We start from the raw sequence: 25,774 nt of genomic DNA on the forward strand, positions 1-25,774 counted from the left end.
TCGGCTGAATTTTTCAGATACATATAAATCTCAATTTAAATTTTTTTACCCTTGTGACTGGTTTTGTGATCCAGGGTCACATATATGAGTGTTTATTATTATTATTATTAAAGGTAACACACCTATGCAGCGCGGTTGCGAGCCGCTCCAGGTGGCGTCTGACTGGCAGGTGCGTGTCGATGAGCCCACCAGCAGATAGGGGGCGCTACAGCTGAAGAACACCTCGGCTCTGAAGATGAAGCTCCGACCCTCTCGTGTGGCGTGGGCCGGGACGCCCGGGTCACCGCAGAACTTCGCTGTGAACATACAACAGTCATTTACAGACCATTTCACTCCTGTAAACAGACTTTTCACGTGAAATATGTTATCTAATGAGGAAAAATGCTGATTTTATCCCATGGAAACTCTGCGAACATTAACAGAAAACATATTTAAATGTGAGCTTACACTCTCAAATAGCTATTTATAAATGTCATCTCTACCAGGGTTATTATCTTTAACAAAAATAAAATAAAAAATAAAACTATTGAAACATTTCTGTTACTAGAAATAAAGACATTTTGCTAATTGAAAAACATAATATCCATATTATATAAACAAATGAATTTGACATATCAACACAAAAAATTGCTAAAACAAACGAAAGTGAAAAATCTGAAAATAAAAATGAAAAGCAATTTTAAAATATGAATAACAACTATAATAGTATAGCCTATAAATTATACTATAATAGCACTATTTATCTTTGGCCTTTAAGTACATAAACTGGCTCGATTTTGATTTAATTTGAGCTTTAAGCAGCCGGTTTATGTTTAATGCAAGCTAAGCATTATCTAACCAGAATTCTATTTCTGATTATTTCTTCCCAGATAATGATTTTCTTCTGAAAGGCACATATCTGACCTCGTCACCGCTGCTGTCCAGGAAAATCTGATCTATAACCTTGTTTTCTGAATGATTTATGAGCGAGTAACCCGACCTGACCCTCAAAACAAACTTCTGAGGTGAACCACTCAAAGAGACACGCTCTGAGACGGACGGCAGGAAGAGTCAATTATTAAACAGGCAGGTTTAATAATACCAGCGTATGATTTGATTTCTCACATTCTCACATTTTAGACTCAAGAGCTCATTTTCCACAAGCTAAGAAGTGGATTTTTTTCAGTTTGATTTCATAATGTTTGCATTTATTTGATCAAAAATACTGTAAAAATTGTGAAATATTATTACAATTTAAAATATCTGTTTTCTATGTGAATATATATTAAAGTTTAATTTATTCCTGTGATCAAAGCTGAATTTTCAGCATCATTACTCCAGTCTTCAGAGTCACATGATCCTTCAGAAATCACTCTAATATGATGATTTGATGCTCAAGAAACATTTATGATTATTATCAGTGTTGAAAACAGTTTTTTACTGATTAATAATGTTGTGGAAACCATGATAACCTACCACTCAAAAGTTTGGGGTACTTAACTTTTTTTAATTAATTAATTTATTTAATGATTTTTTTTTATATATATATATATATTAACAATTGAACCATTATTAAAAATTGAGCACCAACAATAATTTATAATATTTGAGCATCTGAAGGATCATATGACACTGAGTCACACATGATGCTGAAAATTCAGCTTTGATCACAGGAATAAATTAAACTTTAATATATATTCACATAGAAAACAGCTGATTTGAATCATAATAATATTTCACAATTTCTACTGTATTTTTGATCTTACCGACCCCAATCTGTTAAACAGTAGTGTACACTACACACATGCACTCATTATTCAGGTGCAATAGACTCTAAAATGAGGATACACAGCTAGACGTTATCTGGCACACTTTGGTTTTGCCGTGCAACAAGAAAGAGAAGCACGTCTGAGAGCATATAAGACTGACAGACCACAAATTAAATCTATTTCCACATCTGATATGTCCTGATTTCAGCAGGGCAAGAGTGTTTGATATATAAATTGCATGGAAGCTCTCCAGGCTTCATGGTATTTAAAGATCAGAAGTGGAGCGTTGAGTTTCAGCAGAGGTCGCTCACCTGAATGTGAATCAGAGTAATTATCCCTCTTTAAAATCCCAACGGAAGCCAAAGGGTCTGCCATGCTGTGATGTATAATTCACCGATGGGAAAACCTGAGTTCACTGGCTTTAAGTGTGACACCGCAGAAACACAGATAATCACATGAGGCACAGCGTCAGTATGACTGCGTTTAACACACGTCAACTCCATTAAAGCGCTTTAAAGGGGTGGTTGATTATGATTTGACTTTTCTAACTTTAGTTAGTGTGTAATGTTGCTGTTTGATCATAAACAACATCTGCAAAGTTACAACGCTCAAAGTTCAAAGCAAAGGGAGATATTTGCTTTAACAGAAATGGCTTTTTAAGGACTACAACAAACGGCTGGTAGAGACTACACCACATTCCTCCCGGGTTAGTGACATCACCAACCCTAGAATTTACATAAACCCCGCCCCCTGAACACGATTTATAGATCATCATGACAGAATATGCTAATCAATGACTAGAAGATAACTACACATAAGCTTCATAAATTCATCAACTAACCATTCAGAAATGTCCTGTTGCTTCTACATGTTGTCACTTCTTCTGGAGTCTCTCCATCATTGTCTGACTCCGGTTTGAACATAAAAGGCTAGAAGTTTTTGACATTTTCAGTGTGTGTGTGTGTGAGGTAATCGGAGCTGCTAAGTCAACAATACAATCTGTTGTAGCTCCGCCCTCTGTGCCGGGAGCAGCAGCTCATTTGCATTTAAAGGAACACACACAAAAATGGAAAATTTTAACATGCTATAAAAAAATATCTGTGGGGTATTTTGAGCTAAAACTTCACACACACACTCTGGGGACATCAGAGACTCATTTTACATCTGTGAAAAGGGCATTATACCACCCCTTTAAACGCCAGTCAGTCAGTCGTGAGGATCACTGAAGTGCTTTGAATCATAAAGACATTCGTCTTTGATGTGATAAAAATAAGCAGCAACCTTCCAAAATAAGCAGCAACCCAGCAACCTTAAAGGGGAAATGAAGCAGTCAATCAAGTTTACATGATTTACAAGATGGATTTCCACTTTAATCAACAATTATATAAGAAACATGACAAATGTAAACATATAAAAGAAAAAAAAGAAAAACCGTTATATCTTTTGCTGCCAGGGCGCTGCCATTGTGTGAAGTATTCTAACGTGTGACGTCACGGGGTTGGTTGGCTTTAATAAACCTGGCTGAATCATAGGGCTGAATGTATTAATATCACGACGTCAAACTGTCTACACCACGGAGTTTTGACCGCGAACAACTAATGAAGTCTAACGTTAGATGTTATATACAGCAGATGGACTCTGACACGGTGGGCATCGCATTACAACAGCCGCACGCGTTGCAACTTACCAACCCGCTCTTTGCCCAAAACCACCACCGGCTGTTCGACATAACAACGTAACTTACCACTGCTCGGTTCCCACGCCGTATCGGCTCAAATGCATATATTAATACATGCTAACTTACATGGTGCTGACAAGAGACATGAATATGATGGCAGACATCGCGAACAATGTTTCCATGTGCAGTTTGTTAACGTTAACGTTAGACGTCGTCTTTTTGTCTGGTACTAATAAACTCCACTAAAGTTAGCTAAACACTAAGTTAGTGTTAGCTAGTTCATGCTTACAGCTGTTAGCTAATAATGACTGTACCTAACGTTAGTTGTTCGCGGTCAAAACTCCGTGGTGTAGACAGTTTGACGTTGTGATATTAATACATTCAGCCAGGTTTATTAAAGCCAACCAACCCCGTGACGTCACACGTTAGAATACTGCACACAATGGCAGCGCCCTGGCAGCAAAAGATATAACGGTTTTTCTTTTTTTTCTTTTATATGTTTACATTTGTCATGTTTCTTATATAATTGTTGATTAAAGTGGAAATCCATCTTGTAAATCATGTAAACTTGATTGACTGCTTCATTTCCCCTTTAAGGCTTAAACCTTCATATTAAGCCTTAAAGTTCTGCATAATTAAGGGCGTGGCCACTTGAGTGACAGGTGGATTGCCGCTGATGTCACTACAAGCCGTTTGTCTGCTGTGTGTTAGCGTCACGTCACCTCAGCTAATCCGCCTCGCTGCACATTTTTGTTTATTCGGGAGTGACGCTGCCAAGATGGCGACCGCCGACTCCGCCCACTTTGGGCTTCAAAAATGCTCTTCAGAAACACTACGGGTCACGTCATGGACACTACGAAAATATATTTTTACAGTCTATGGATAAAACACATTTTCCACAAGCGACCTGAAGGACAATCTGCTCTTCACGAGTGTTTTCCAAATACGTAATTTTTATCATTTATGCTCACTTATTTCCACATAGAGTGAGTATTCGCACACTTAAAAATATCACTGCATTTCATAATAAAATATCAAAGCAAGTATGATTTATTTTAAAGGTGCGCTGTGTAATCTTTAGCGGCATCTAGTGGTGAGTTTGCGAATTGCACCCAACAGAAGTTACGGTGGCCGATAGGAAGTGATGTCGTCGTCTGATACAGCAGAGAGTAGGCAAAGCAATGAGGTTTCTTTACAAAAATAAATCAAGAAAATTAGGTTTACTTAATTATTCAGTAAAACGATGTTATTGCGAATATTATTATTACTTGTTCATCATTATGTCAGTGTTTTATTCGCTGACTTTAGTTCACTTCTTATCATGAAGAACAACATAGTGACATAATGCGTTTGTCCCTTTAGGGCCACCGTAGAAACATGTAAGCGGACCCACGGTGTGTGTAGAGAGAAATGCCTCATTCTAAGCTAATAAACACATAACGGTTCATTTGTAAGGTCTTTATACACCACTGAAAACATAGTTATGTATATGATATTGCATTTCTGTCAACAGATCCTCCTAAATATTACACAGTGCACCTTTAAAGAAAGCACTGTAAAAAACAGCTGTGGCTGCCAGAATAATTCAGTAAAAAATACAGTAAAAATGTAAACATATTTACAGAATGACCTGTAAATTTAGTTTTAAACTGTTTAAAAAAATAAATAAAAATAAATAATACAAATAAATTTTGATACAGAACCACTCAAAAGTTTTTGGGTATGTAAGAGTTTTTTAAAATTTGTAAATTTTTATTTATTTAAACAATTTAAATTAATACTTCTATTCAGCAAGGACGCATTAAATTGATTAAAAGTGTCAGTAAAGATATTTAAAATGTCACAAAAGGTTTATTTCAAATAAATGCTGAACTTTTCATTAATGAAAAGAATCCTCAAAAAATATATTACATTTGTTGCAATTTAATCATTCATTATTTGTATTTATTTATTATTATTCATTTAAAGAAAGCACTGTAAAAAAAACAACAGCTGTGGCTGCCAGAATAATACAGTAAAAATACAGTAAAAATTTAAACATATTTACAGAACGACCTGTAAATTTTGTTTTAAACTGTTTTAAAAATACAAATAAATAAAAAACAACAACAACTTTGATACAGTGCCACTCAAAAAGTTTGTGGGTATGTTTTTTTAAAATGTGTAATTCTTTTTATAATTTAAATTAATACTTCAATTCAGCAAGGACGCATTTAATTTATCAAAAGTGACAGTAAAGATATTTAAAATGTCACAAAAGGTTTATTTCAAATAAATGCTGAACTTTTTAGTAATGAAAAGAATCCTCAAAAAAATTACATTTGTTAATAATTGAGCACCAATAATAATTGATAATTATTCATTATTATAGTATATATTTCCCCATATATAGTAACAGAACTTACTGTTGACCAGGTTTTTACTGTCACGTTTTTACATTCACTTTTGCTTTTACAGTGGAGAACAAACACACTTTGCACACATGAATACTGATTTAATGCATTCTCATTTTGACTGTGTGTGTTTTTTGCATTTAAAGTGTGACGGATATAACGATACAAACATCCACAACGTACAAATTCTTCACCATCATATATTCCACGAGCAACGGCAGGCCAAACATGGCTCTGCGACAACACAAACCGTGATGCATGAGACCATTCTCATCTGACTGCGCTTTATTTTCTTTCTTTGACGGAAAAAATGATTTCAACAGCTCTAGGCTAGAGCAAGTTATGCATAATAATCAGACGTGGAGGACCAGTCAGGCCCGTGTCAGAGGAAACTTCCATGATGAATAATACAATGCTCTGGAGAAGCAGCAAACACACAACAGAAGCACGTCTGAACTCCAGAAGAACACTCGCTGTGTGATTTAATAAATCCATTAAATCTACAGATGGGCAGATTGCATGCTTTAATATTCAGGGCTTTCTATGAATACGATACGTTTTTTTTTTTTTTAAGCATTCGATGCATAAATCAAATTTTTTTTTTGTCGTAACTGTTAGATACTGAATGCAAGATAAAAATTATCTAACATAAAATTAACCAAGCATGAACATTTGGGGAAAAAAATAGATTGTTACTTAAATTTTAATGACTAACAACATAATATTTACAATATTGGTCAAAAGTTTTGAAAAGTCTCTTCTGCTCACCAAGGCTGGATTTATTTGATCAAAATTACAGTAAAAATTGTGAAATATTATTATAATTCATAATAGCTGTCATATTTCTATTTGAATATATATTTTATGTGACCCATAAGTATACATGACCCTTTTTTCAAATGTTTTAAAAAATATATATTAGTTTTTTTTCAATTTGTTAAAAAAAAGAATTTTTATTTTTATTTTCAGTGTAATTTAAGTGTAATTTATTCCTGTGATCAAAGCTGAATTTTCAGCATCATTACTCCAGTCTTCAGTGTCACATGATCACTTCAGAAATCACTGACGGATCATTAAAAAAAAGTACTGTAATTTAAGGGATAAATAAGTTTATCAATAAGTACATTTGATCGCAGACTAACTGGCCTAATTTTACAACTGTAACTTTAAAATAAATAAAAAATCAGGGAATAATACAATGGGCCATATTTTAACGATTTGAAATGCAAGTATCAAGCGCAAAGCGCAAGTAACTTTGTGGGCGGATCTCGGCGCTGTTGCTATTACACCGGCGGGATAAATGACTCTTGCGCTCGACGCAAATCTAAAATGTGTTGGTCTGAAGTCGCTTCATTACTCATAGGTGTGGTTTGGGCGTAACGTGAAATAAACCAATCAGAGCGTCATCTCACATTCCCTTTAAGAGCAGGCGCGCTTGTTCCATGGCGGATTGCTATTATAACGGCGGATTTGCCAGGAGCGGTTCACAGCCGAGGAGACCGACGTTCTCGTCAGGGCCGTAAAACACAGAGAAGTGACATTGGGGATGGAGAAACACACACAAATTAGCTTCGGTTAAACAGGCGTATGATAATTTGGGTAAATGTGTAAGCTAGATTTATGCCTATTTTCTCACATCTTCATGGACACCACAATGATTTCCCTCGTGTGGAATATTTTTCCTTGTAATAATGTATGATTTTCTAAAAATGAGAACTGCTGCGTCTGTGTAGATGAGAGAATCAAAGTGTGTGTGTTGTGCAAGCATGCGTCCTTAAAATAGCATCTGAATAACGCGCCACTGACTTTAGACGAGGTTTCTCCTGGTCTGTGGCGGAATTGTTTTCTGAAACTGCAAAATAGCACCAGGGAACGTTTGCGCCGGAACACGCCTCCTCTTTTCACTGAACCGCCCCCGGGAGCGCAAGTTCATTCCCTAATTTACAGACGTGCGTCTGTGGAGGGAAAAGTCCGCTGTGCGTCGGGTGAGAAATAAGAATGACACATGCGTCGTGTACAAAGGCAATTGCGCTGGGTGCAAGATAGGGCTCAATAATAGACATGTCCCAAAAATGAACAGAAATTATATCTAATATTTCGTTTGACCACCTCAGATCTTTATCAGCACCTCGTTGCACTTATTTGTTGAAAATGAAGGATAAAAGGCCTTATTTTCCACCCTATTCCTGGAAAGTGGCACAAGGAGTTACGAGACGAGTCTCTGATCGCGTATCACGGATCTAATCTCGTAGCGCTGGACGACTCCTGCAAGAATTAATTATGATTTATGCCTTATCAGCACTAAGAGCTGAATATATCTAATATCTGCAGCTGATCTCTTCAAGGCTGCTGTCGATCCAGCATTACACGGGAACGAAAGATGCCGGGTTAAACGGGACACAGCTGAAAAAAAAAAGAAAAAGTACATTTGGAAAGTTTGTGGCTGTTAATGAGGAAGAGATTAATGAGATGTTTACCTTAAAATAGCATGTTTGCAATTAAAACTTCATGAAACTGGGATTGATCAAGGGTGAAAGAGTGTGTGTGTTGTTTCTCTCCATTCTGAATGCGATGAAAGCATTAATGTACGGATATATCTGCATCTGAATGGAGAGATGGCATGAAGTCGTCAGAATATGAAATGCTAATTACACTCTGCAGGACGAGATTGCTTTCCTTTATGGATCACAGAGGATTGTGCAAAAAGCTCTCACGAATAAAAGCTGATGATCACGCTGGTCTCGCAGTTATTCAGCGCGTCTTTGTGCTTCTTGTCCTCGCAAAACAACGGAACAACATTACAGATCAAACACTCAGACTCTTACCAATTCCTGTCGCTAATGAGTTTTATATACAATCTTTTGTTCTGATAATGATCTGAGATTATATTTGACATAAGTGTACCTGACCCAGAAGTATTTATGACCCTTTCTTTCATATGTCTCTCATCATGTCGTACACATAAGTAAAAGAAAAAAATCATAGTTATGACCATGGGCGGCGCTAGGGAGGGGCTAGCAGGAGCTTCAGCACCCCCAAGAAAGACCAAAGCACCCTGATAGCACCCCCAAAAATAATTTCTGGAAGCAATTATATTCAGGCTGTATTCTATGGAAGCCCTGAACCGCAGTTTGAAGAAAAAAAAAAGAAAACTTATCTTGTTATTTCGAGATATTAAGTCATTTCAACATAATATCTCGTTATTTCGACATAATAACTCGTTATTTCGACATAATAAGGGGACATTCTAATCTGCATTAAGCCACATTAAGTGTTCTTATAATGGTTTTCTATGGGAGGAAAGTGCTTAACGTGTAATTAAACGTTGCGTTCATAATCTGGGCTCATCTGATTTTTTGTACATAGCATAGCCTACTTTGTTATGATTTTAGTATCATAATGATTAATAAATGCACGCACAATTATCCGTGAACTTGATTTGAACAAATGCCTTTCAACTTGTGTGTGCAAAATTCAGAATTAAATGAATGTGCAGCAATTTGTAGAAATAGAGAGTCTGTAGGCCTACTATACTGTTGTAGCCATTAAATAAGCGCATTTAGTTTCATATTTGTTAAAATATTATAATGTAATTTTTTTCCATCTATGTTGATTATGAAAAGTGAACAGCACGAGTAAGATAGGATGCGTTATATATCGAGAGACATGGAGAGGGTCAGACATGATTTTGACCACTTCATTAAGTTTTGTTTTGTAGAAAGCCTTTCTTTAAAGTGAATTTCGTTTTGTATAAATTGTATCTTAATTTTAATCAATTTTTCATCAACCACTTGCCTGGATTTAATAAATAAGAAGCAAATATAGCAGACAGTGTAATCATGGAGGCGCCCGCGCGGTCACTTGCATTGCACGTTAACTGGAGCGCATCTCATCCTAACTTAACTGAAACTCAGTGTATGCCTCACACAGACATGAGAAATACATCAAATACACAAAGCTTGAAATGTCTTTAAACGAAATAATTCAAAACGAAAAGAAATAGGCTACTCTCTGATTATGTAATCCATTATGTGCATTTCTCTCTATAGGCGCGTTCACTACGAATATGGCGATCATCAACTTCAGACTCTGCTGATCATCAGACACCGACACTGACACAGAAAACACTAGTTTATTAATAAAAATCAATGCACGCGTCACCGGATTTACAAATGCACATCTTGCTTGTTGCACGCACACATATTATGTCGAAATAATGAGATATTATGTTGAAATAACATTATTATTAATAATAAATCTTTTAGAATATTTGATTGAATGCTGAATGTTGCGCTTGTTCAATTTAATAAAATTAAAACTTTAATTGTGATCATTAAAATAATTTAATATAAAATATTTAGTGGCCAAGTTTTGCTAATTTATTAATAGTATATACCTCTCTCTCTCTCTCTCTCTCTCTCTCTCTCTCTATATATATATATATATATATATATATTGCCTATAATTGCGCAGCTCCCCCTGTCAATGATCTAGCACCCCTCAGCACATGCGTTAAAAATTCTCTGGCGCCGCCCCTGATTATGACATACTAGGTCAAAATTATGACATAAAAAGTCGAAATTATGACTCATTGTTGTGTCTCATTATCTCAATATGTCTCATTATTGTGAGATAAAAACTCAAAATTGACATGCCATAATTTTCAACTTTTTAAATAATTTTGAGTAAAGTCATAATTTCATTTTTTTAATCTCATAATTTTGACTTTTGTCAATTTCGGCTTTTTAAGGATTAAATTCAACTTTCTTTTTAAAAAAGTAAATAATTTAAATCATAGTTTTGACTTTTAAATCCTAATTTCGATTTAGAATGTCATAATTTAGATATTTTTATCTCATAATTTTGACTTTGAAGTCTCAATTTCAACTTTTTAAGTCATAATTTTGACTTTTAAGGCATAATTAAAACATTTTAATCACATAATTTTGAACTAAGTCATGATTTAAATTTATGTCATAATCTCGACTTCAAGTCAAAATTTCAACTTTTTAAATTATTTTGAATTTTTAATCATAATTTGGATTTTTTAATCTCATCATTTTGACTTTGAAGTCACAATTTTCACAAGTCATAATTTGGACTTTTAAAGTCATAATTACAACTTTTTACTCTCATAATTTTGACTTTACATGTCATAATCTCATCTTTTTTTTTTGCCAGAGCAAGATTGTCTTCCTCATGTGGCAGAAATGGGCTTCCATACGAGTCACATATTTACTCTATGCTCAAATGACAGTACTCACATATTTACTCTTTGCTGATGACAGTACAGTATGTGTCGAGACAATGATAATCAAGCTTTAGCCTATAGCTAAACTCATTTCTAAAACTCCATTATTAGATGAGAAAGCACGCACAGATCCACGACTGTTTCATTTAACATACTATAATTTGTCATGCACATATCTTACTATTTAAGAAGGATAGCATGTGAAATGCATGTTATATGAAATGCATTCTCAGCATATCACTAAATGCAGCATTCTATCTGGATGTGTATTATATATGTGTGTGTGTGTGTGTGACGGCTCTCTGGTCTCATTCTGAATATCAAGATCTCGCTGCTTCATGGAAAGATGCTGTAAGCTAAAGGTTTTAGCATCAGTATGCAATAAATGTCCCTGTCTGACATGAGTTGTCACTGAAAGAGTGTCTCGAGAAATCACAAATCACCGCCGTCTCTGTGACAAACCCACAATCTGTTAACAGCAGAGAGAGAGAGAGAGAGAGAGAGAGAGACTGATAGAGAGAGAGAGAGAGAGAGAGAGAGACTGAGAGAGAGAGAGAGAGAGAGAGAGAGAGAGACTGAGAGAGCGCTTGTCTAAAGTTTAAAATCATTGGTTACCCGTAAGCCAATCACATAACGTTTGGTTATGGCGTGTGTTATGCGCCGGCTCAGCCGCATCTAACTTCCACTGTAAACACATGTATGATGCGAAAACAAAACCATCGAGCGAAATACCGGAGTGAACATGGCTGTGAACGACTTTTGCAGATTATGTGGAGTAAATCTACGCGTACAATCAGCGTCTACGTCACGGCTCTCAGCCCGCCCTCTGTTCGTTGATTGGCCGGCTGTTTTGAGGCCGGAGGAAAACGCTAAGATAGGTCGCGGTCTCAGACTGAGTACAGAAGCGAACTGAAATTGAGCGGAAGTACGAAGTCTGACGTAGTCTGGCTAAATCATTGTGGTGTCCATGAAGATGTGAAAAAATAGGCATAAATCTAGCTTATACATTTACCCAAATTATCATACGCCTGTTTAACCGAAGCTAATCTGGGTGTGTTTCTCCATCCCCAATGTCACTTCTCTGTGTTTTACGGCCCTGACGAGAGCGTCGGTCTCCTCGGCTGAGAACCGCTCCTGGCAAATCCGCCGTTATAATAGCAATCCGCCATGGAACAAGCGCGCCTGCTCTTAAAGGGAATGTGAGATGACGCTCTGATTGGTTTATTTCACGTTATGCCCAAACCACACCTATGAGTAATGAAGCGACTTCAGACCAACACATTTTAGATTTGCGTCGAGCGCAAGAGTCATTTATCCCGCCGGTATAATAGCAACAGCGCCCGAGATCCGCCCACAAAGTTACTTGCGTTTCGCGTTTGATACTTGCGTTTCAGATCGTTAAAATAGGGCCCATTGAGTGAGTCATTGAATCATTCATTCAACAGATTTGTTCATTCAGTAATGAAACACCGCCGTGTCGCTCAGAGACGCTGAGTCTTTGTTTGGAACGATTTTCGTTGGCGAAATAGAGCAAAAACAGGCGATATTGTGTCTAAAATGTAAGTCACTAAATATTAACTTCTTGTATTTTGAACTGTTGTATAAAATCAATACTCATTTGTAATCATGCTTATATTCGGAGAAAAAATGGCACTCTTCTTGTGATATTGATTAACTATATTAAATTATATAAATATAATAGACATACAGAGGTATTTTTGCCCCTTATCTTGAATATTGAGGGCGTTATAAATGCAATTTAATAGAGTATTAATAAACTTTTTAAGTCATTGACAGAAATGTAGTGGAGTAAAAAGTATGATATTTGTCTTTCAAATGTAGTGAAGCGTTTCCAGAAACAATAATACTCAAATAAAGTACAGATACTCATAAAGTGTACTTAAGTACAGTACTCCAGTAACTGTACTGTCCACCTCTGATGTGTTAAAGTAAGGTGAAACTGCCTGGTTTATAGATCGAATCAAATGCATTTTTGTTGCCTTTGTTGTATGTCACTGTATTGCTCAAAATAAATAAATAATAAATAATAAATTAGATGATTGTGGATGGGTTCCTTCAGTTGGTGATACTCTCTTATACATAAAATTATATGCACTGAATATGTGTTTATTACTGAATAAAAAAAAGTTTGAAAAGTAAATTCTGCAAACATATGATTTTGTTGGTGATACTCACGCAGACACAGAGGAATCTCTCCGCTCCAGGATCCGTCGGACACACATGTGAGGACAGCGGGGAAGGAGAGCTCGTATCCCAGCATGCACCTGTAGCTCACGCTCGAGCCCCACGCGAACTCCGACCCCTCCACCTCTCCGTTCGGGACGCTGGGAGGAGCAGCGCAGGACACGGCTGGAGGAGAGAGCTCACTTCAGTCCAGTACAGCTTTATCACATCTGATGACATTCAGTACAGGGGTTATGCTAATGAGTAGATGCAATGCCACACACACACACACACACACACACACACACACACACACACACACACTCTACCATTCAGACGTTTGCGACGGTAAGATTACAAACAGTAATATTGTGAAATAATTTGTCAATATATAATGTAATTAATTCCTGTGATCAAAGCTGAATTTATTTGATAAAAAATACAGTAATAATGCCATTTAATAAAGGAATTATGCAAATTAGAGTTGCAACAAGTATGCAATGCCACATACATAATACATAATCTCATCTACTAATCAATCATATTTCAGATGCACACGTTCATCACGGCGTCTACATTCAGACAACGTTGTTTCATTTGCTCCCAGTGAGCAGGAACTGAATTCATTCATTTCATTTCATTTTATTTATTTATAAAGCACAAATAAACACAACAGATGTTGACCACTGTGCTGTACAAGTTAATAAATATAAAACAAAACCACACACAATACATTAATAACAGACAATAAAACACTATAGTTAAGGTTTAGCGAGATCAAAATTATGAGTGATATGCAAGAGTAAATAGATAAGACTGTAGTTTAGATTTAAATTCATAAACAGACGTTGCAGACCTCACAGATAAGGGAAGACTGTTCCACATCCTAGGACCGGCCACTGAAAAAGCACGATCGCCTCGCAACTTCAGTCTTGATCTTGGATACGACAGTATAATGCTGTCTGAGGATCGCAAGCATCTTGTTGACTTTTTCACATTTATAAGATCTGACAAATAGGATGGTGCCATACCAATCAAAACCTTAAAAACTAACAACAAAATTTTAAATTCAACTCTATAACACACTGGCAACCAATTTAAAAATGATAGTATCGGAGTAATGTGTTCTCGTCTACGAACCCCAGTTAAAAACCTGGCAGCGGCGTTTTGGACCATCTGAAGCCGTGACATGAAGGATTTGGGTAATCCCATATACAGAGAATTACAATAGTCCAAACGAGATAAAACAAAAACATGTGTGACAGTTTTAAGATCGTTAAAAGATAAAAAGGTTTTGACTTTGGACAGCAGTTTAATATGGAAAAAACAAGACTTTACCACAGAATTTATATGTTGGTCAAACTTGAGAGATGAATCAAAAAGAACTCCTAAATTTTTCACAGTGGGTTTGATATAAGAGTTTAAATAATCATAATCAGTATTCGGGTTTGCTTTCCCCACAGAGGGGCCAAAAACAATTACTTCAGTCTTACTCTCATTTAAGTGCAAGAAATTCAAAGACATACAAGATCGTACATCAGTTAAACAGGCAAGCAAAGTTTCTAGGCCTTGCTTGTCATTATGTGATTCATATTCAAATGTGATTCAAATTCATATTCATTTCATTAATTAATACCCTCATGTAATAAATGAACACGATGTTTGGCATCTTATGATGGATTTCAAAACATCTGAATATCTGTCAAACACTCGAGAGTTCAAATACATGTTAATGTTGACATGTCCCTCAGTGTAAACGCCGTCCCACACCACACATGATATGAGTGTCAGGATCACAGGAAAACTAAAACTCATTTATCGCACATTTTCATATTAATAATGCAAACCAGATCGCGCTAAATAGAAAACAATCTGCAAATTACACTACAATTTTGTAAGATTTTTTGTCTCTTCTGCTCACCCAGGCTGCATTTATTTGATCAAAAATACAGTAAAAACAGTGAAATATTATTACAATTTAAAATATCAGTTTTCTATGTGAATATATAGTAAAGTGTAATTTATTCCTCTGATCAAAGCTGAATTTTCAGCATCATTACTCCAGTCTTCAGTGTCACATGATCCTCCAGAAATCATTCTAATGTGAGGATTTGATGCTTAATTGAGATATAAAATTAATGTATATCTATACTTTTTTTATTATATATATATTTTTATTTTACATTTTAAAATTTAATTTAAAACCACAATTTTTTATTAATTTTTTATTATTTTTTAATAATTATTATATAAATCTCACATACCCCAAATGTTTGAGTAGCAGAAAATCTGAAGCAGTTTTCAACATTGATAATAATCATAAATGTTTCTTGAGCATCAAATCCTCATATTAGAGTGATTTCTGAAGGATCATGTGACACTGAAGACTGGAGTAATGATGCTGAAAATTCAGCTTTGATCACAGGAATAAATTACACTTTACTATATATTCACATAGAAAACAGCTGATTTACATTGGAATAATATTTCACATTTTTTCTGTATTTTTGATCTAATAAATGCAGCCGTGATGAGCAGAAGAGAGTGTAAATGAAACTTCTCATTCACTGTCACGTCCCGACACACACTCCACATCACAGAAGGAGAAACACAACTAAACTTCCTCAAGTGTGGACACTGAAGTCCTGATCTGGATGTTGAGGCTGTTCTGCCCTCTGGCAGCGCTTTAATATTGAGAAGACAGTCTAGAAAGCCCATCGATGAAGAAAGGAAGGTTTTTCTGTCATTTTCTACCTTGAAGGACCACATTCCACTTCAACATCACACAATAAAACACAAACACTGTATTCAGACATCAAGTGTGAGTTCTGAAGGGTTTTACAGCACTATTACTCGTGCTCAAGAGGTTTAGAAGAGGCTGATAAACACAACATTAGGAAACTGTGTTTCCAGCTGTTTATGTACATACATAACAGACCTAAAACGGTCTGCATGTGTGTATTTGCATGCATGAATATAGCTATATACTGTAAATATATATGGGTATATTTAGGTATGTATGTACGTATACACATAGGGATGTATATGGGTGTGTATGGTATGTGTATTTGTGTATGTACTTACGTAGATGCATGAATGGAAGATGTTTATTTCATATATTTACTATTTTAACATTTTAGTCCATATTACCGTAATAACTTGTTTTAAATAATAAACTGAATGTATTTGCTTGGACTAGTGTCATTGTTTGGTACGATATGTAATGTGAGAGTATTGAGTGTGTGTGTGTGTGTAAGGGAATTTGAGGTGTTTTTGAATTTGCTCTGTTGGTCGTTGTACAGTATTTTGTAATTGATAGATATTCAGATTATTGATTGATTGTATTGTCTAATTTTTTTATGAGGCGCCACGTAGGATTTAAATCAAACTTCGCTCATCAATGCATACATAACACACGTGCATATACACCTATAAATTACTCGCATATACATGTATACTATTGGATGTTCAAAATACATATATGAAATACACGTGCACACTAATATGAAATCCATACCAATACATATTATGTTAGTCATGAATGCATATACACTTGTGAATAACTTGCATATACATATAAACTTGACGCACGCATACACCTATAAACACTCGCACATACATATAAACTTCCATGCATATACACCTATAAACACTCGCACATACATATAAACTCGATGCGCGCATACACATCCATAAAACACTCGCGCATAAATAAAACGTGGATGCATGCTTTGTGTATATATATATGCGAGTGATTTCATATGTGGATGTGCGTGAACTTTTCAGTGTAAAAGGAAGTCATTTCAGCGTAACCGGAAGTCATTTCAGGAAGGCATTTCAGCGTAACCGGAAGTCATTTCAGGAAGGCATTTCAGCGTAACCGGAAGGCATTTCAGTGTAACCGGAAGGCATTTCAGCGTAACCGGAAGGCATTTCAGTGTAAAAGTCATTTGTGTCATTTTGATAGTTTGTTTTCCAATTTGAAATTAAATAAGCATAAACGATAAAACGGCCCCTTTATTCGTTTTTTCGCAAAAAAAAACAAAAAAAACATGAAAAAAAGAGATTTCGGCTTGATTTTTCGTTTTTTTTTGTTCACAGGCAAAAAACGAATAAATGACTTCAAAATTCGTTTTCCACATGTGGGCGGCCTGACACACCCCCTTCCGCCGATTGGTCAAGCAAGTCTGAGCATGTGACGTCATCAGTTGTCGATCGGGTCTGTTCAACAAAATAATAGTCCTCTACTATGGCTACAGATTCTTAAACTGTACAGGGCAGGTCCTAGACGCTCCGTTTTGCCACGGGATGATTGCAAATACTGTAATACCAATCAGCTGAGGGTGGGTACCGATGATGGTGAAATACATTTTACTGAAACTGTAATCATAGCCGCGACCCGCGAGAATGAGACAGATGATTGACAGGACGATAGCGAAGGCAATTAAAGGTGCTAGATAACTTCTGTTAACAAAAAAATCAATAAAAAAGTGTTTAATATAAGTGACTTTGTCTTTGTTTTATTGTTTTTGTTGTTTTTAATCAAATAATTGTGAACCACAAACTGAGCCTTCGTTTTAAAGGGCAATTTCCAAATATATTTTATTTATTTGTTATAATATGGGTATTTTATAATACAGCATAAATAAAAACAAACACACGTAATATGTATGCCTATAGGCTAAACACCACAGTTTTTTGGTTTTGTTTGTGTGAACTTTTATCCCCAACCATATTTCTTCATGGGCTCCATGCCAGGGGTCACATCAGCACCCCTATACTTCCCATGGTACTAACTGTAATTAACAGTGTGCTGACCCAGTTTATATGTAAAATCTTTGGTATATGTAATCTATATGTAGGCTAATATCTAAAACCACTTTACAGTGTGATGGAAATAAACTTTTCTTAAAGCGTGTTGTAGGCTATATCACCACAGATTTATTGGCACCCTTCTATCTGTGTTGTATACTGTAATAGACAATTGTCCTGCAAAATGATGAGGTTTTTTGTAAGAAAAACATTGTGAGCAAATGTCGAATTCTTGTTTGAAATATAAATCAACAACGTAAGAGGCTTATTTAAAAAAACGAAAAAAACGAATAAAGGGGCTGTTTTCTCGTTTATGCTTATTTCATTTCAAATTGGAAAACAAACTATCAAAAAGGCAGGTTAATTCCGTGTACGCACAAATGACTTCCTTTTACACTGAAAAGTTCACGCACATCCACATATGAAATCACTCGCATATATATATACACAAAGCATGCATCCACGTTTTATTTATGCGCGAGTGTTTTATGGATGTGTATGCGCGCATCGAGTTTATATGTATGTGCGAGTGTTTATAGGTGTATATGCATGGAAGTTTATATGTATGTGCGAGTGTTTATAGGTGTATATGCATGGAAGTTTATATGTATGTGCGAGTGTTTATAGGTGTATATGCATGGAAGTTTATATGTATGTGCGAGTGTTTATAGGTGTATGCGTGCGTCAAGTTTATATGTATATGCAAGTTATTCACAAGTGTATATGCATTCATGACTAACATAATATGTATTGGTATGGATTTCATATTAGTGTGCACGTGTATTTCATATATGTATTTTGAACATCCAATAGTATACATGTATATGCGTATAATTTGTATAAATTTATAGGTGTATATGCACGAGTGTTATGTATGCATTGATGAGCGAAGTTTGATTTAAATCCTATGTGGTGCCTCATATTTTTTTGTCATGCGTGTTGTCTCGATTTTCTGTTGCTGCTGTAACACCTTAATTTCCCCTCGGGGATTAATAAAGGAACTAGACGTCTAAGTCTAGTCTAACTGTGACTCAGGGCTGGAATCCATGGTTTTCACCTGTTGCATCATCTTCACTTGAACTTTAATGAGACTTCGCCGGTGTTTTGTGTCTGGAGCGAGTGCTAAATCCATGCAAATGTTTCCTGAACATACCAGGATTTCCAGCACTGGAGGAATCAACAGAAGTCAGAAAACGTCTGCGGGGCCAATCAAAGGATTTTAAATTGCAAATCTGAAATTGATAAAAAGCACACAGATGGAAACTGGTGCGCTGAAACTCCGAGTCGGAGAGCAGCTGGGGTCCGGACGGCAAAGGAATAAATGATGAGATGTTTGGGAAAGCAAGCAAGAGACGCTCACATGTGCGAATCCAGCCATGCAGAACTAACAGATTACACTCAACGGTCAATAATGTGTCCATCAGTTCATCAGCGTTTATTAAAGGCACAGTTCAGAATATTTACTCAAGATCAAACACGTTTTTATGTTCAACACAAAAGGACATTATAAAAATATGTTCTAATGTTAAGGAAGATTTGTTGTGACTCAAAACGAGTATGAGACAAGATTTCGGGGCAAAAATGCCCTGTAAATGTTGTAACTATTAGTAGGGCTATTGCAAACAGAAGTCTGAGAAATTTCACGTTATTTGAGCGGCCTTTGCTTTTCCAGTGCGTGATCGGTACATGATTGGAGCGTTTGGGACGTTAACGACAGAGCAGAATGCTCATCGTAAACACGGAGCGGAACATTGAGCAGAGAGCGCAGCGCGCCGATACACACACACACACACAGAACGGAGATTGCGGTGAACACACGGAGCGGAAAAGACCATGAGATCATGAAGAAGAAGAAGAAGATCATGAAAGCTGGGCGAGAATGAAACCTGATCGCCGAACACGGAGGGGCGGGACGGCATATGTTCTGCCTTTTCAATAGCAGCCGCAACAAGAAATCTTTAAAACGAGGCAAAAAAAAGTGCTGCGTTAACTGCGTTATTTTTTTTTAACGCGTTAAACATCTAAAATTAATCGCAAAGATTAACGCGTTAATTCCCCCAGCCCTAACATATATATATATATATATATACAGTGGGGAGAACAAGTATTTGATACACTGCCGATTTTGCAGGTTTTCCCACTTACAAAGCATGTAGAGGTCTGTAATTTTTATCATAGGTACTCTTCAACTGTGAGAGACGGAATCTAAAACAAAAATCCAGAAAATCACATTGTATGATTTTTAAGTAATTAATTTGCATTTTATTGCATGACATAAGTATTTGATACATCAGAAAAGCAGAACTTAATATTTGGTACAGAAACCTTTGTTTGCAATTACAGAGATCATACGTTTCCTGTAGTTCTTGACCAGGTTTGCACACACTGCAGGAGGGATTCTGGCCCACTCCTCCAGACAGACCTTCTCCAGATCCTTCAGGTTTCGGGGCTGTCGCTGGGCAATACGGACTTTCAGCTCCCTCCAAAGATGTTCTATTGGGTTCAGGTCTGGAGACTGGCTCGGCCACGCCAGAACCTTGAGATGCTTCTTACGGAGCCACTCCTTAGTTGCCCTGGCTGTGTGTTTCAGGTCGTTGTCATGTTGGAAGACCCAGCCTCGACCCATCTTCAATGCTCTTACTGAGGGAAGGAGGTTGTTGGCCAAGATCTCGCGATACATGGCCTCATCCATCCTCCCCTCAATACGGTGCAGTCGCCCTGTCCCCTTTGCAGAAAAGCATCCCCAGAGAATGATGTTTCCACCTCCATGCTTCACGGTTGGGATGGTGTTCTTGGGGTTGTACTCATCCTTCTTCTTCCTCCAAACACGGCGAGTGGAGTTTAGACCAAAAAGCTCTATTTTTGTCTCATCAGGCCACATGACCTTCTCCCATTCCTCCTCTGGATCATCCAGATGGTCATTGGCAAACTTCAGACGGGCCTGGACATGCACTCGCTTGAGCAGGGGGATCTTGCGTGCGCTGCAGGATTTTAATCCATGACGGCGTAGTGTGTTACTAATGGTTTTCTTTGAGACTGTGGTCCCAGCTCTCTTCAGGTCATTGACCAGGTCCTGCCGTGTAGTTCTGGGCTGATCCATCACCTTCCTCATGATCATTGATGCCCCACGAGGTGAGATCTTGCATGGTGCCCCAGACTGAGGGAGATTGACCGTCATCTTGAACTTCGTCCATTTTCTAATAATTGCACCAACAGTTGTTGCCTTCTCACCAAGCTGCTTGCCTATTGTCCTGTAGCCCATCCCAGCCTTGTGCAGGTCTACAATTTTATCCCTGATGTCCTTACACAGCTCTCTGGTCTTGGCCATTGTGGAGAGGTTGGAGTCTGTTTGATTGAGTGTGTGGACAGGTGTCTTTTATACAGGTAACGAGTTCAAACAGGTGCAGTTAATACAGGTAATGAGTGGAGAACAGGAGGGCTTCTTAAAGAGAAACTAACAGGTCTGTGAGAGCCGGAATTCTTACTGGTTGGTAGGTGATCAAATATTTATGTCATGCAATAAAATGAAAATTAATTATTTAAAAATCATACAATGTGATTTTCTGGATTTTTGTTTTAGATTCCGTCTCTCACAGTTGAAGAGTACCTATGGTAAAATGGTAAATGGACTGCATTTATATAGCGCTTTCACAGACCTATGGCCACCAAAGCGCTTTACATTGCCTCACATTCACCCATTCACTCACTCATTCATACACCGACGGCGGTGTCAGCCATGTAAGGCGCCATCCAGCTCGTCGGGAGCAGCTGGGGTTAGGTGTCTTGCTCATGGACACCTCGACACTTGGTCAAGTGGAACCGGGGATTGAACCACCAACCTTTCGGTTTGTAGACAATCTACATGAACCACTGAGCCACTGCCGCCCAGATAACAATTACAGACTTCTACATGCTTTGTAAGTGGGAAAACCTGCAAAATCGGCAGTGTATCAAATACTTGTTCTCCCCACTGTATATATATATATATATATATACACATATATAGTTAAGCAATATCACACAAGTGCTGTTTTTGTCCTGAACAACTTGAGCGCAAATGTGATACTGATTTTCCACAACATTCAATAAGTAAGAAGTTAAGGTTGTGTTATATTTATGTCTGTTTTTGCTTAATTTTGCCTGGTGTTTAATTTTTGAATGAATCTGCATTTTGAGCAAATCAATCGGGTGAACCAATGATTCAATGACTCGTTCATTAAGAGAGTCATTTACTTGATTCCTCATGAATGAATCAGCCGTTTGAACGAATCGAATGATTTAATGACTCATTAATTTATACATTTATGTTGTTTCAAACCTGCATGACTTCTTACGTAACATAAAGGAAGATATTTTGAAGAATACTGGTGACCAAAATGTTGTAGTTTTACATTTTAAAGTTTAATTTAAAAACCACAATTTAATTTGATTTTATTATTTAATAATTATTACATACCCCAAATATTTTAGTTGTTATCACAGTTTCAACCAAAATACAAAGCAGCATATTTTCAACACTGATAATAATCATAAATGTTTCCTGAGCATCAAATCTTCATATTATGTGGATCATGTGACACTGAAGACTGGAGTAATGATGCTGAAAATTCAGCTTTGATCACAGGAATAAATTACACTTTACTATATATTCACATAGAAAACAGATGATTTACATAGTAATAATATTTAAAAAATTGTTTTACTGTGTAAATTAAATTCACCATTCACCATAAATTTTTTTACGTTTAAATAAATTCTATGTTGAATCAAAGAAAATATTTCTATCCAAAGCTACTTTTTGTAATGTCTATCTGATGCTTTTCCCATTTAACACAATAATGACTTTAAATGTGTCAGAGTTCTGTCACTTCTGTTTGGGTTTTACATCTTGGGTTGGTGACAGAGCTCTGGCATTCCCGGTCTGTCATGCGTTGCGTATAGTCTGGTTTGTCGTGTGTGTTTTTCCCTTGTGCCATGTGCTCTCCTGTCAATTGTCTATGTTCCCTCGTGTTTCCAGTTTTGCCAGATGCCTGTCTTGTTTTCCCCCACGGGGAGTTTTTGTTTGTAGTTTTGTTTAGTTTATTTTTATTACTTAATAAAGATCCTTATTTTTCTGCACCTGAATGTGTGTGTGTGTGTTTGTGTATATATATATGAGAAAGTTGCTAAATGTGTTGTCAAATCTCCCCAACGCTGCTGCTTTTAAAGCAATTTTAAAGCCATTTTTGGATCTCGCCAGTTCCTATAAAATGACATTCCTTCAAAATGTCTCCAGTTTGGTTTCCACAGAAGACAATAAACTCATGCGCGTTTGTGAGGGCGAGTAAACGATGACATTTTTGTCGGGGTGAACTGCTCCTGGAAGCTTTGCACTCTGGCAGGATAATATGACTAGCACAGCTGATCAAACCCTCGTAACTTTTGGAGATGAAAGAATATCCTATAAAAACTGGCCTTCAACTCCAGAGCTGTCCGACCCAATCACACTCAAAAGCACAGGGATAAAGCACGCGTAGCAGCTCTGCACAGAGTTTAGCTGACTTCCCACAGTGACCTGGATGATTGAAAGCCTTCATGCATAAGATGGAGGATGTATAATGTATAATAAATCAGCTCAAGGTGTGTGGAGACACGAGCATGATGAAGATGAAGATGATGATGATGATGATGATGATGATGATGTGAAACATTTCATGCGTGAACCTGAATGAGACATGGAAGCTAACAAGGTTAAAAGCTGAACGAGTTCTCGTCTCTCTCGTCTCTCGAAGGGTGTTGGATGTTAAATCCGCTGCGATTAAATAGATTCATGCAACCTCTAACTTATTAAAGCAACACGCCTGTTCGGTTAGCAGGTCGGCATTCGTTAGCATTTCACATACAAAACAGCTTTAAAGGTGCCATTCTGAGTGATTCAAATAGAATTACAACTTCTATTCTGCTTTAAAGGAAAAGCTCACCCAGAAAAGACAATTATGCTATTATTATTATATTCATTCATAGGGCCTTATGAAATCTGTTTTATTTTTCCCCAAATTGTTTTATTTGTTTCCCAAATTCAGTTTTTTTGGATTCAGTTAACATTTTTTACCCCATTTTAATGGTTAAATAAAATTTTAGTAATCCAAAAGCATGTCTGATTAATTGAAATCATGAAACGTATACAATTTAACAGCAATTTATTAAAAGTTTACATTTAGGGACCCATGAATTAAAAAAAAAATTCGTTCTATTTTTACCAAATTGTGTGTTTTCTGTTTTCATTTGAATGGTTTAAAAAAAAATAATAATAATCAAAAAGCATGCCTAACTAATTGAATTCATAAAACAACAATTTATAATTTTATTTTTATTTTTTATTCATTTCTACAAAATGTTTTTTTTTTCCCCAGAAAATCTGTGTTGAGTAGTTAAATTTTTTTCTGGCAATAAAACGAATAATTTAATTTAATTTAACTTTTTTGTCAAACAAATTGCTGCAAAAAGAGCTTAAAAGCATGGAAGAAAAATTGTGATTATTCCTTATAAAATAAGTTGTAATAATAATTTATGATTATTATTATTAATAGTGTTTGTATTATTATTACATTAAGATGCTAAATTCTAAATTCTAAGGTTAATTAGTTAACATTATTTAATGTATTTACTAACATGAACTCACAATGAGCAATCCATTTGTTACAGTATTTATTAATCTTTGTTAATGTTAGTTAATAAAAATACAGAATTCATTGTTTGTTCATGTTAGTTCAAAGAGCACTAATGTTAAAAAATACAACCTTTGATTTTAATAACGTATTAGTAAATGTTGAAATTAATATTAACGTAGATTAATAAATGCAGAAGAAGTGTTGTTCATTCTTAGTTCATGTAAACTAATGAACCTTCTTATAAAGTGTTACTGTTTTCTCGGATGAAACGGTAAAATGCTGAAGAAGTGGCTCTGGAGCTGAAGTTCATGCGTTCATGTTCTCACAGAGTATGAAACACCTCGAGCGTCACTCGTACTTCAGTGTGTGTGTGTGTGTGTGTGTGTGAGGCTGAAACACCTCGAGCGTCACTCGTACTTCAGTGTGTGTGTGTGTGTGTGTGCTGTGCTCTACAGGACGTGTGTGTGTGTGTGTGAGTGTTGTGCAGTTGCTCAGCATGTGTTACACGTATAAGGCCCATCGCTCAAGCGGGTCCCTGAGGCGTTCAGTGTGTATGACAGACACACACACACACACACACACACACACACACACACACACACACACGTGCGCGCGTCATTATAGCTCATCTGAACGACTGACCCTGAGGTATGAAGTATAAAGCCTTTCATCTAAAACACCACCTTTATTCTCGGCCAAGATTTTTTGAAAAGACTTCCAAATCTTTTCCCAACTAACGGCAGCGACCCTTTCCCTCCAGCAAACGCTGGCGTCGTTGTTCACTGATGTGAGAGAATATCGAAAATAACAGCACATCCAAAAAGTACAGAACAAGGTCTGATAGGATCTTTCTTCATATGCACATACAGTCAAACCAACATTTATTCAGACACCTTCAACATTTCTCACATTATCAGTTTATTTGCTATAGTTTAGAAAATGCTAATAAAATATGAGCAGAACTCAGAGGATATTTGACTGGTTTTGTCCGTCCTTCTGTTAGACTGTCTCACACATGAATTATGTTGAATATCTGTCAGCTGTTAAATTTAACTACA

General features: G+C 36.5%; 1 protein-coding gene across 1 annotated transcript in view; it reads right to left on the bottom strand.

The window, feature by feature from the left end:
* Nucleotides 1-25,774, bottom strand: part of csmd3a (CUB and Sushi multiple domains 3a) — a 332,667-nt gene that overhangs the window by 14,415 nt on the left and 292,478 nt on the right. Inside the window, exons 59-60 of the mRNA XM_084089625.1 lie at nucleotides 13,267-13,440; nucleotides 123-296 (exon numbers count right to left, since the gene is read on the bottom strand). Of these exons, the coding sequence (XP_083945751.1) occupies nucleotides 123-296; nucleotides 13,267-13,440 (348 nt within the window). The remainder of the gene's footprint in view (nucleotides 1-122; nucleotides 297-13,266; nucleotides 13,441-25,774) is intronic.

Source organism: Abramis brama, assembly GCF_963993115.1.
Source record: "Abramis brama genome assembly, chromosome: 17".
In the NCBI taxonomy this organism is placed as follows: domain Eukaryota; kingdom Metazoa; phylum Chordata; class Actinopteri; order Cypriniformes; family Leuciscidae; genus Abramis; species Abramis brama.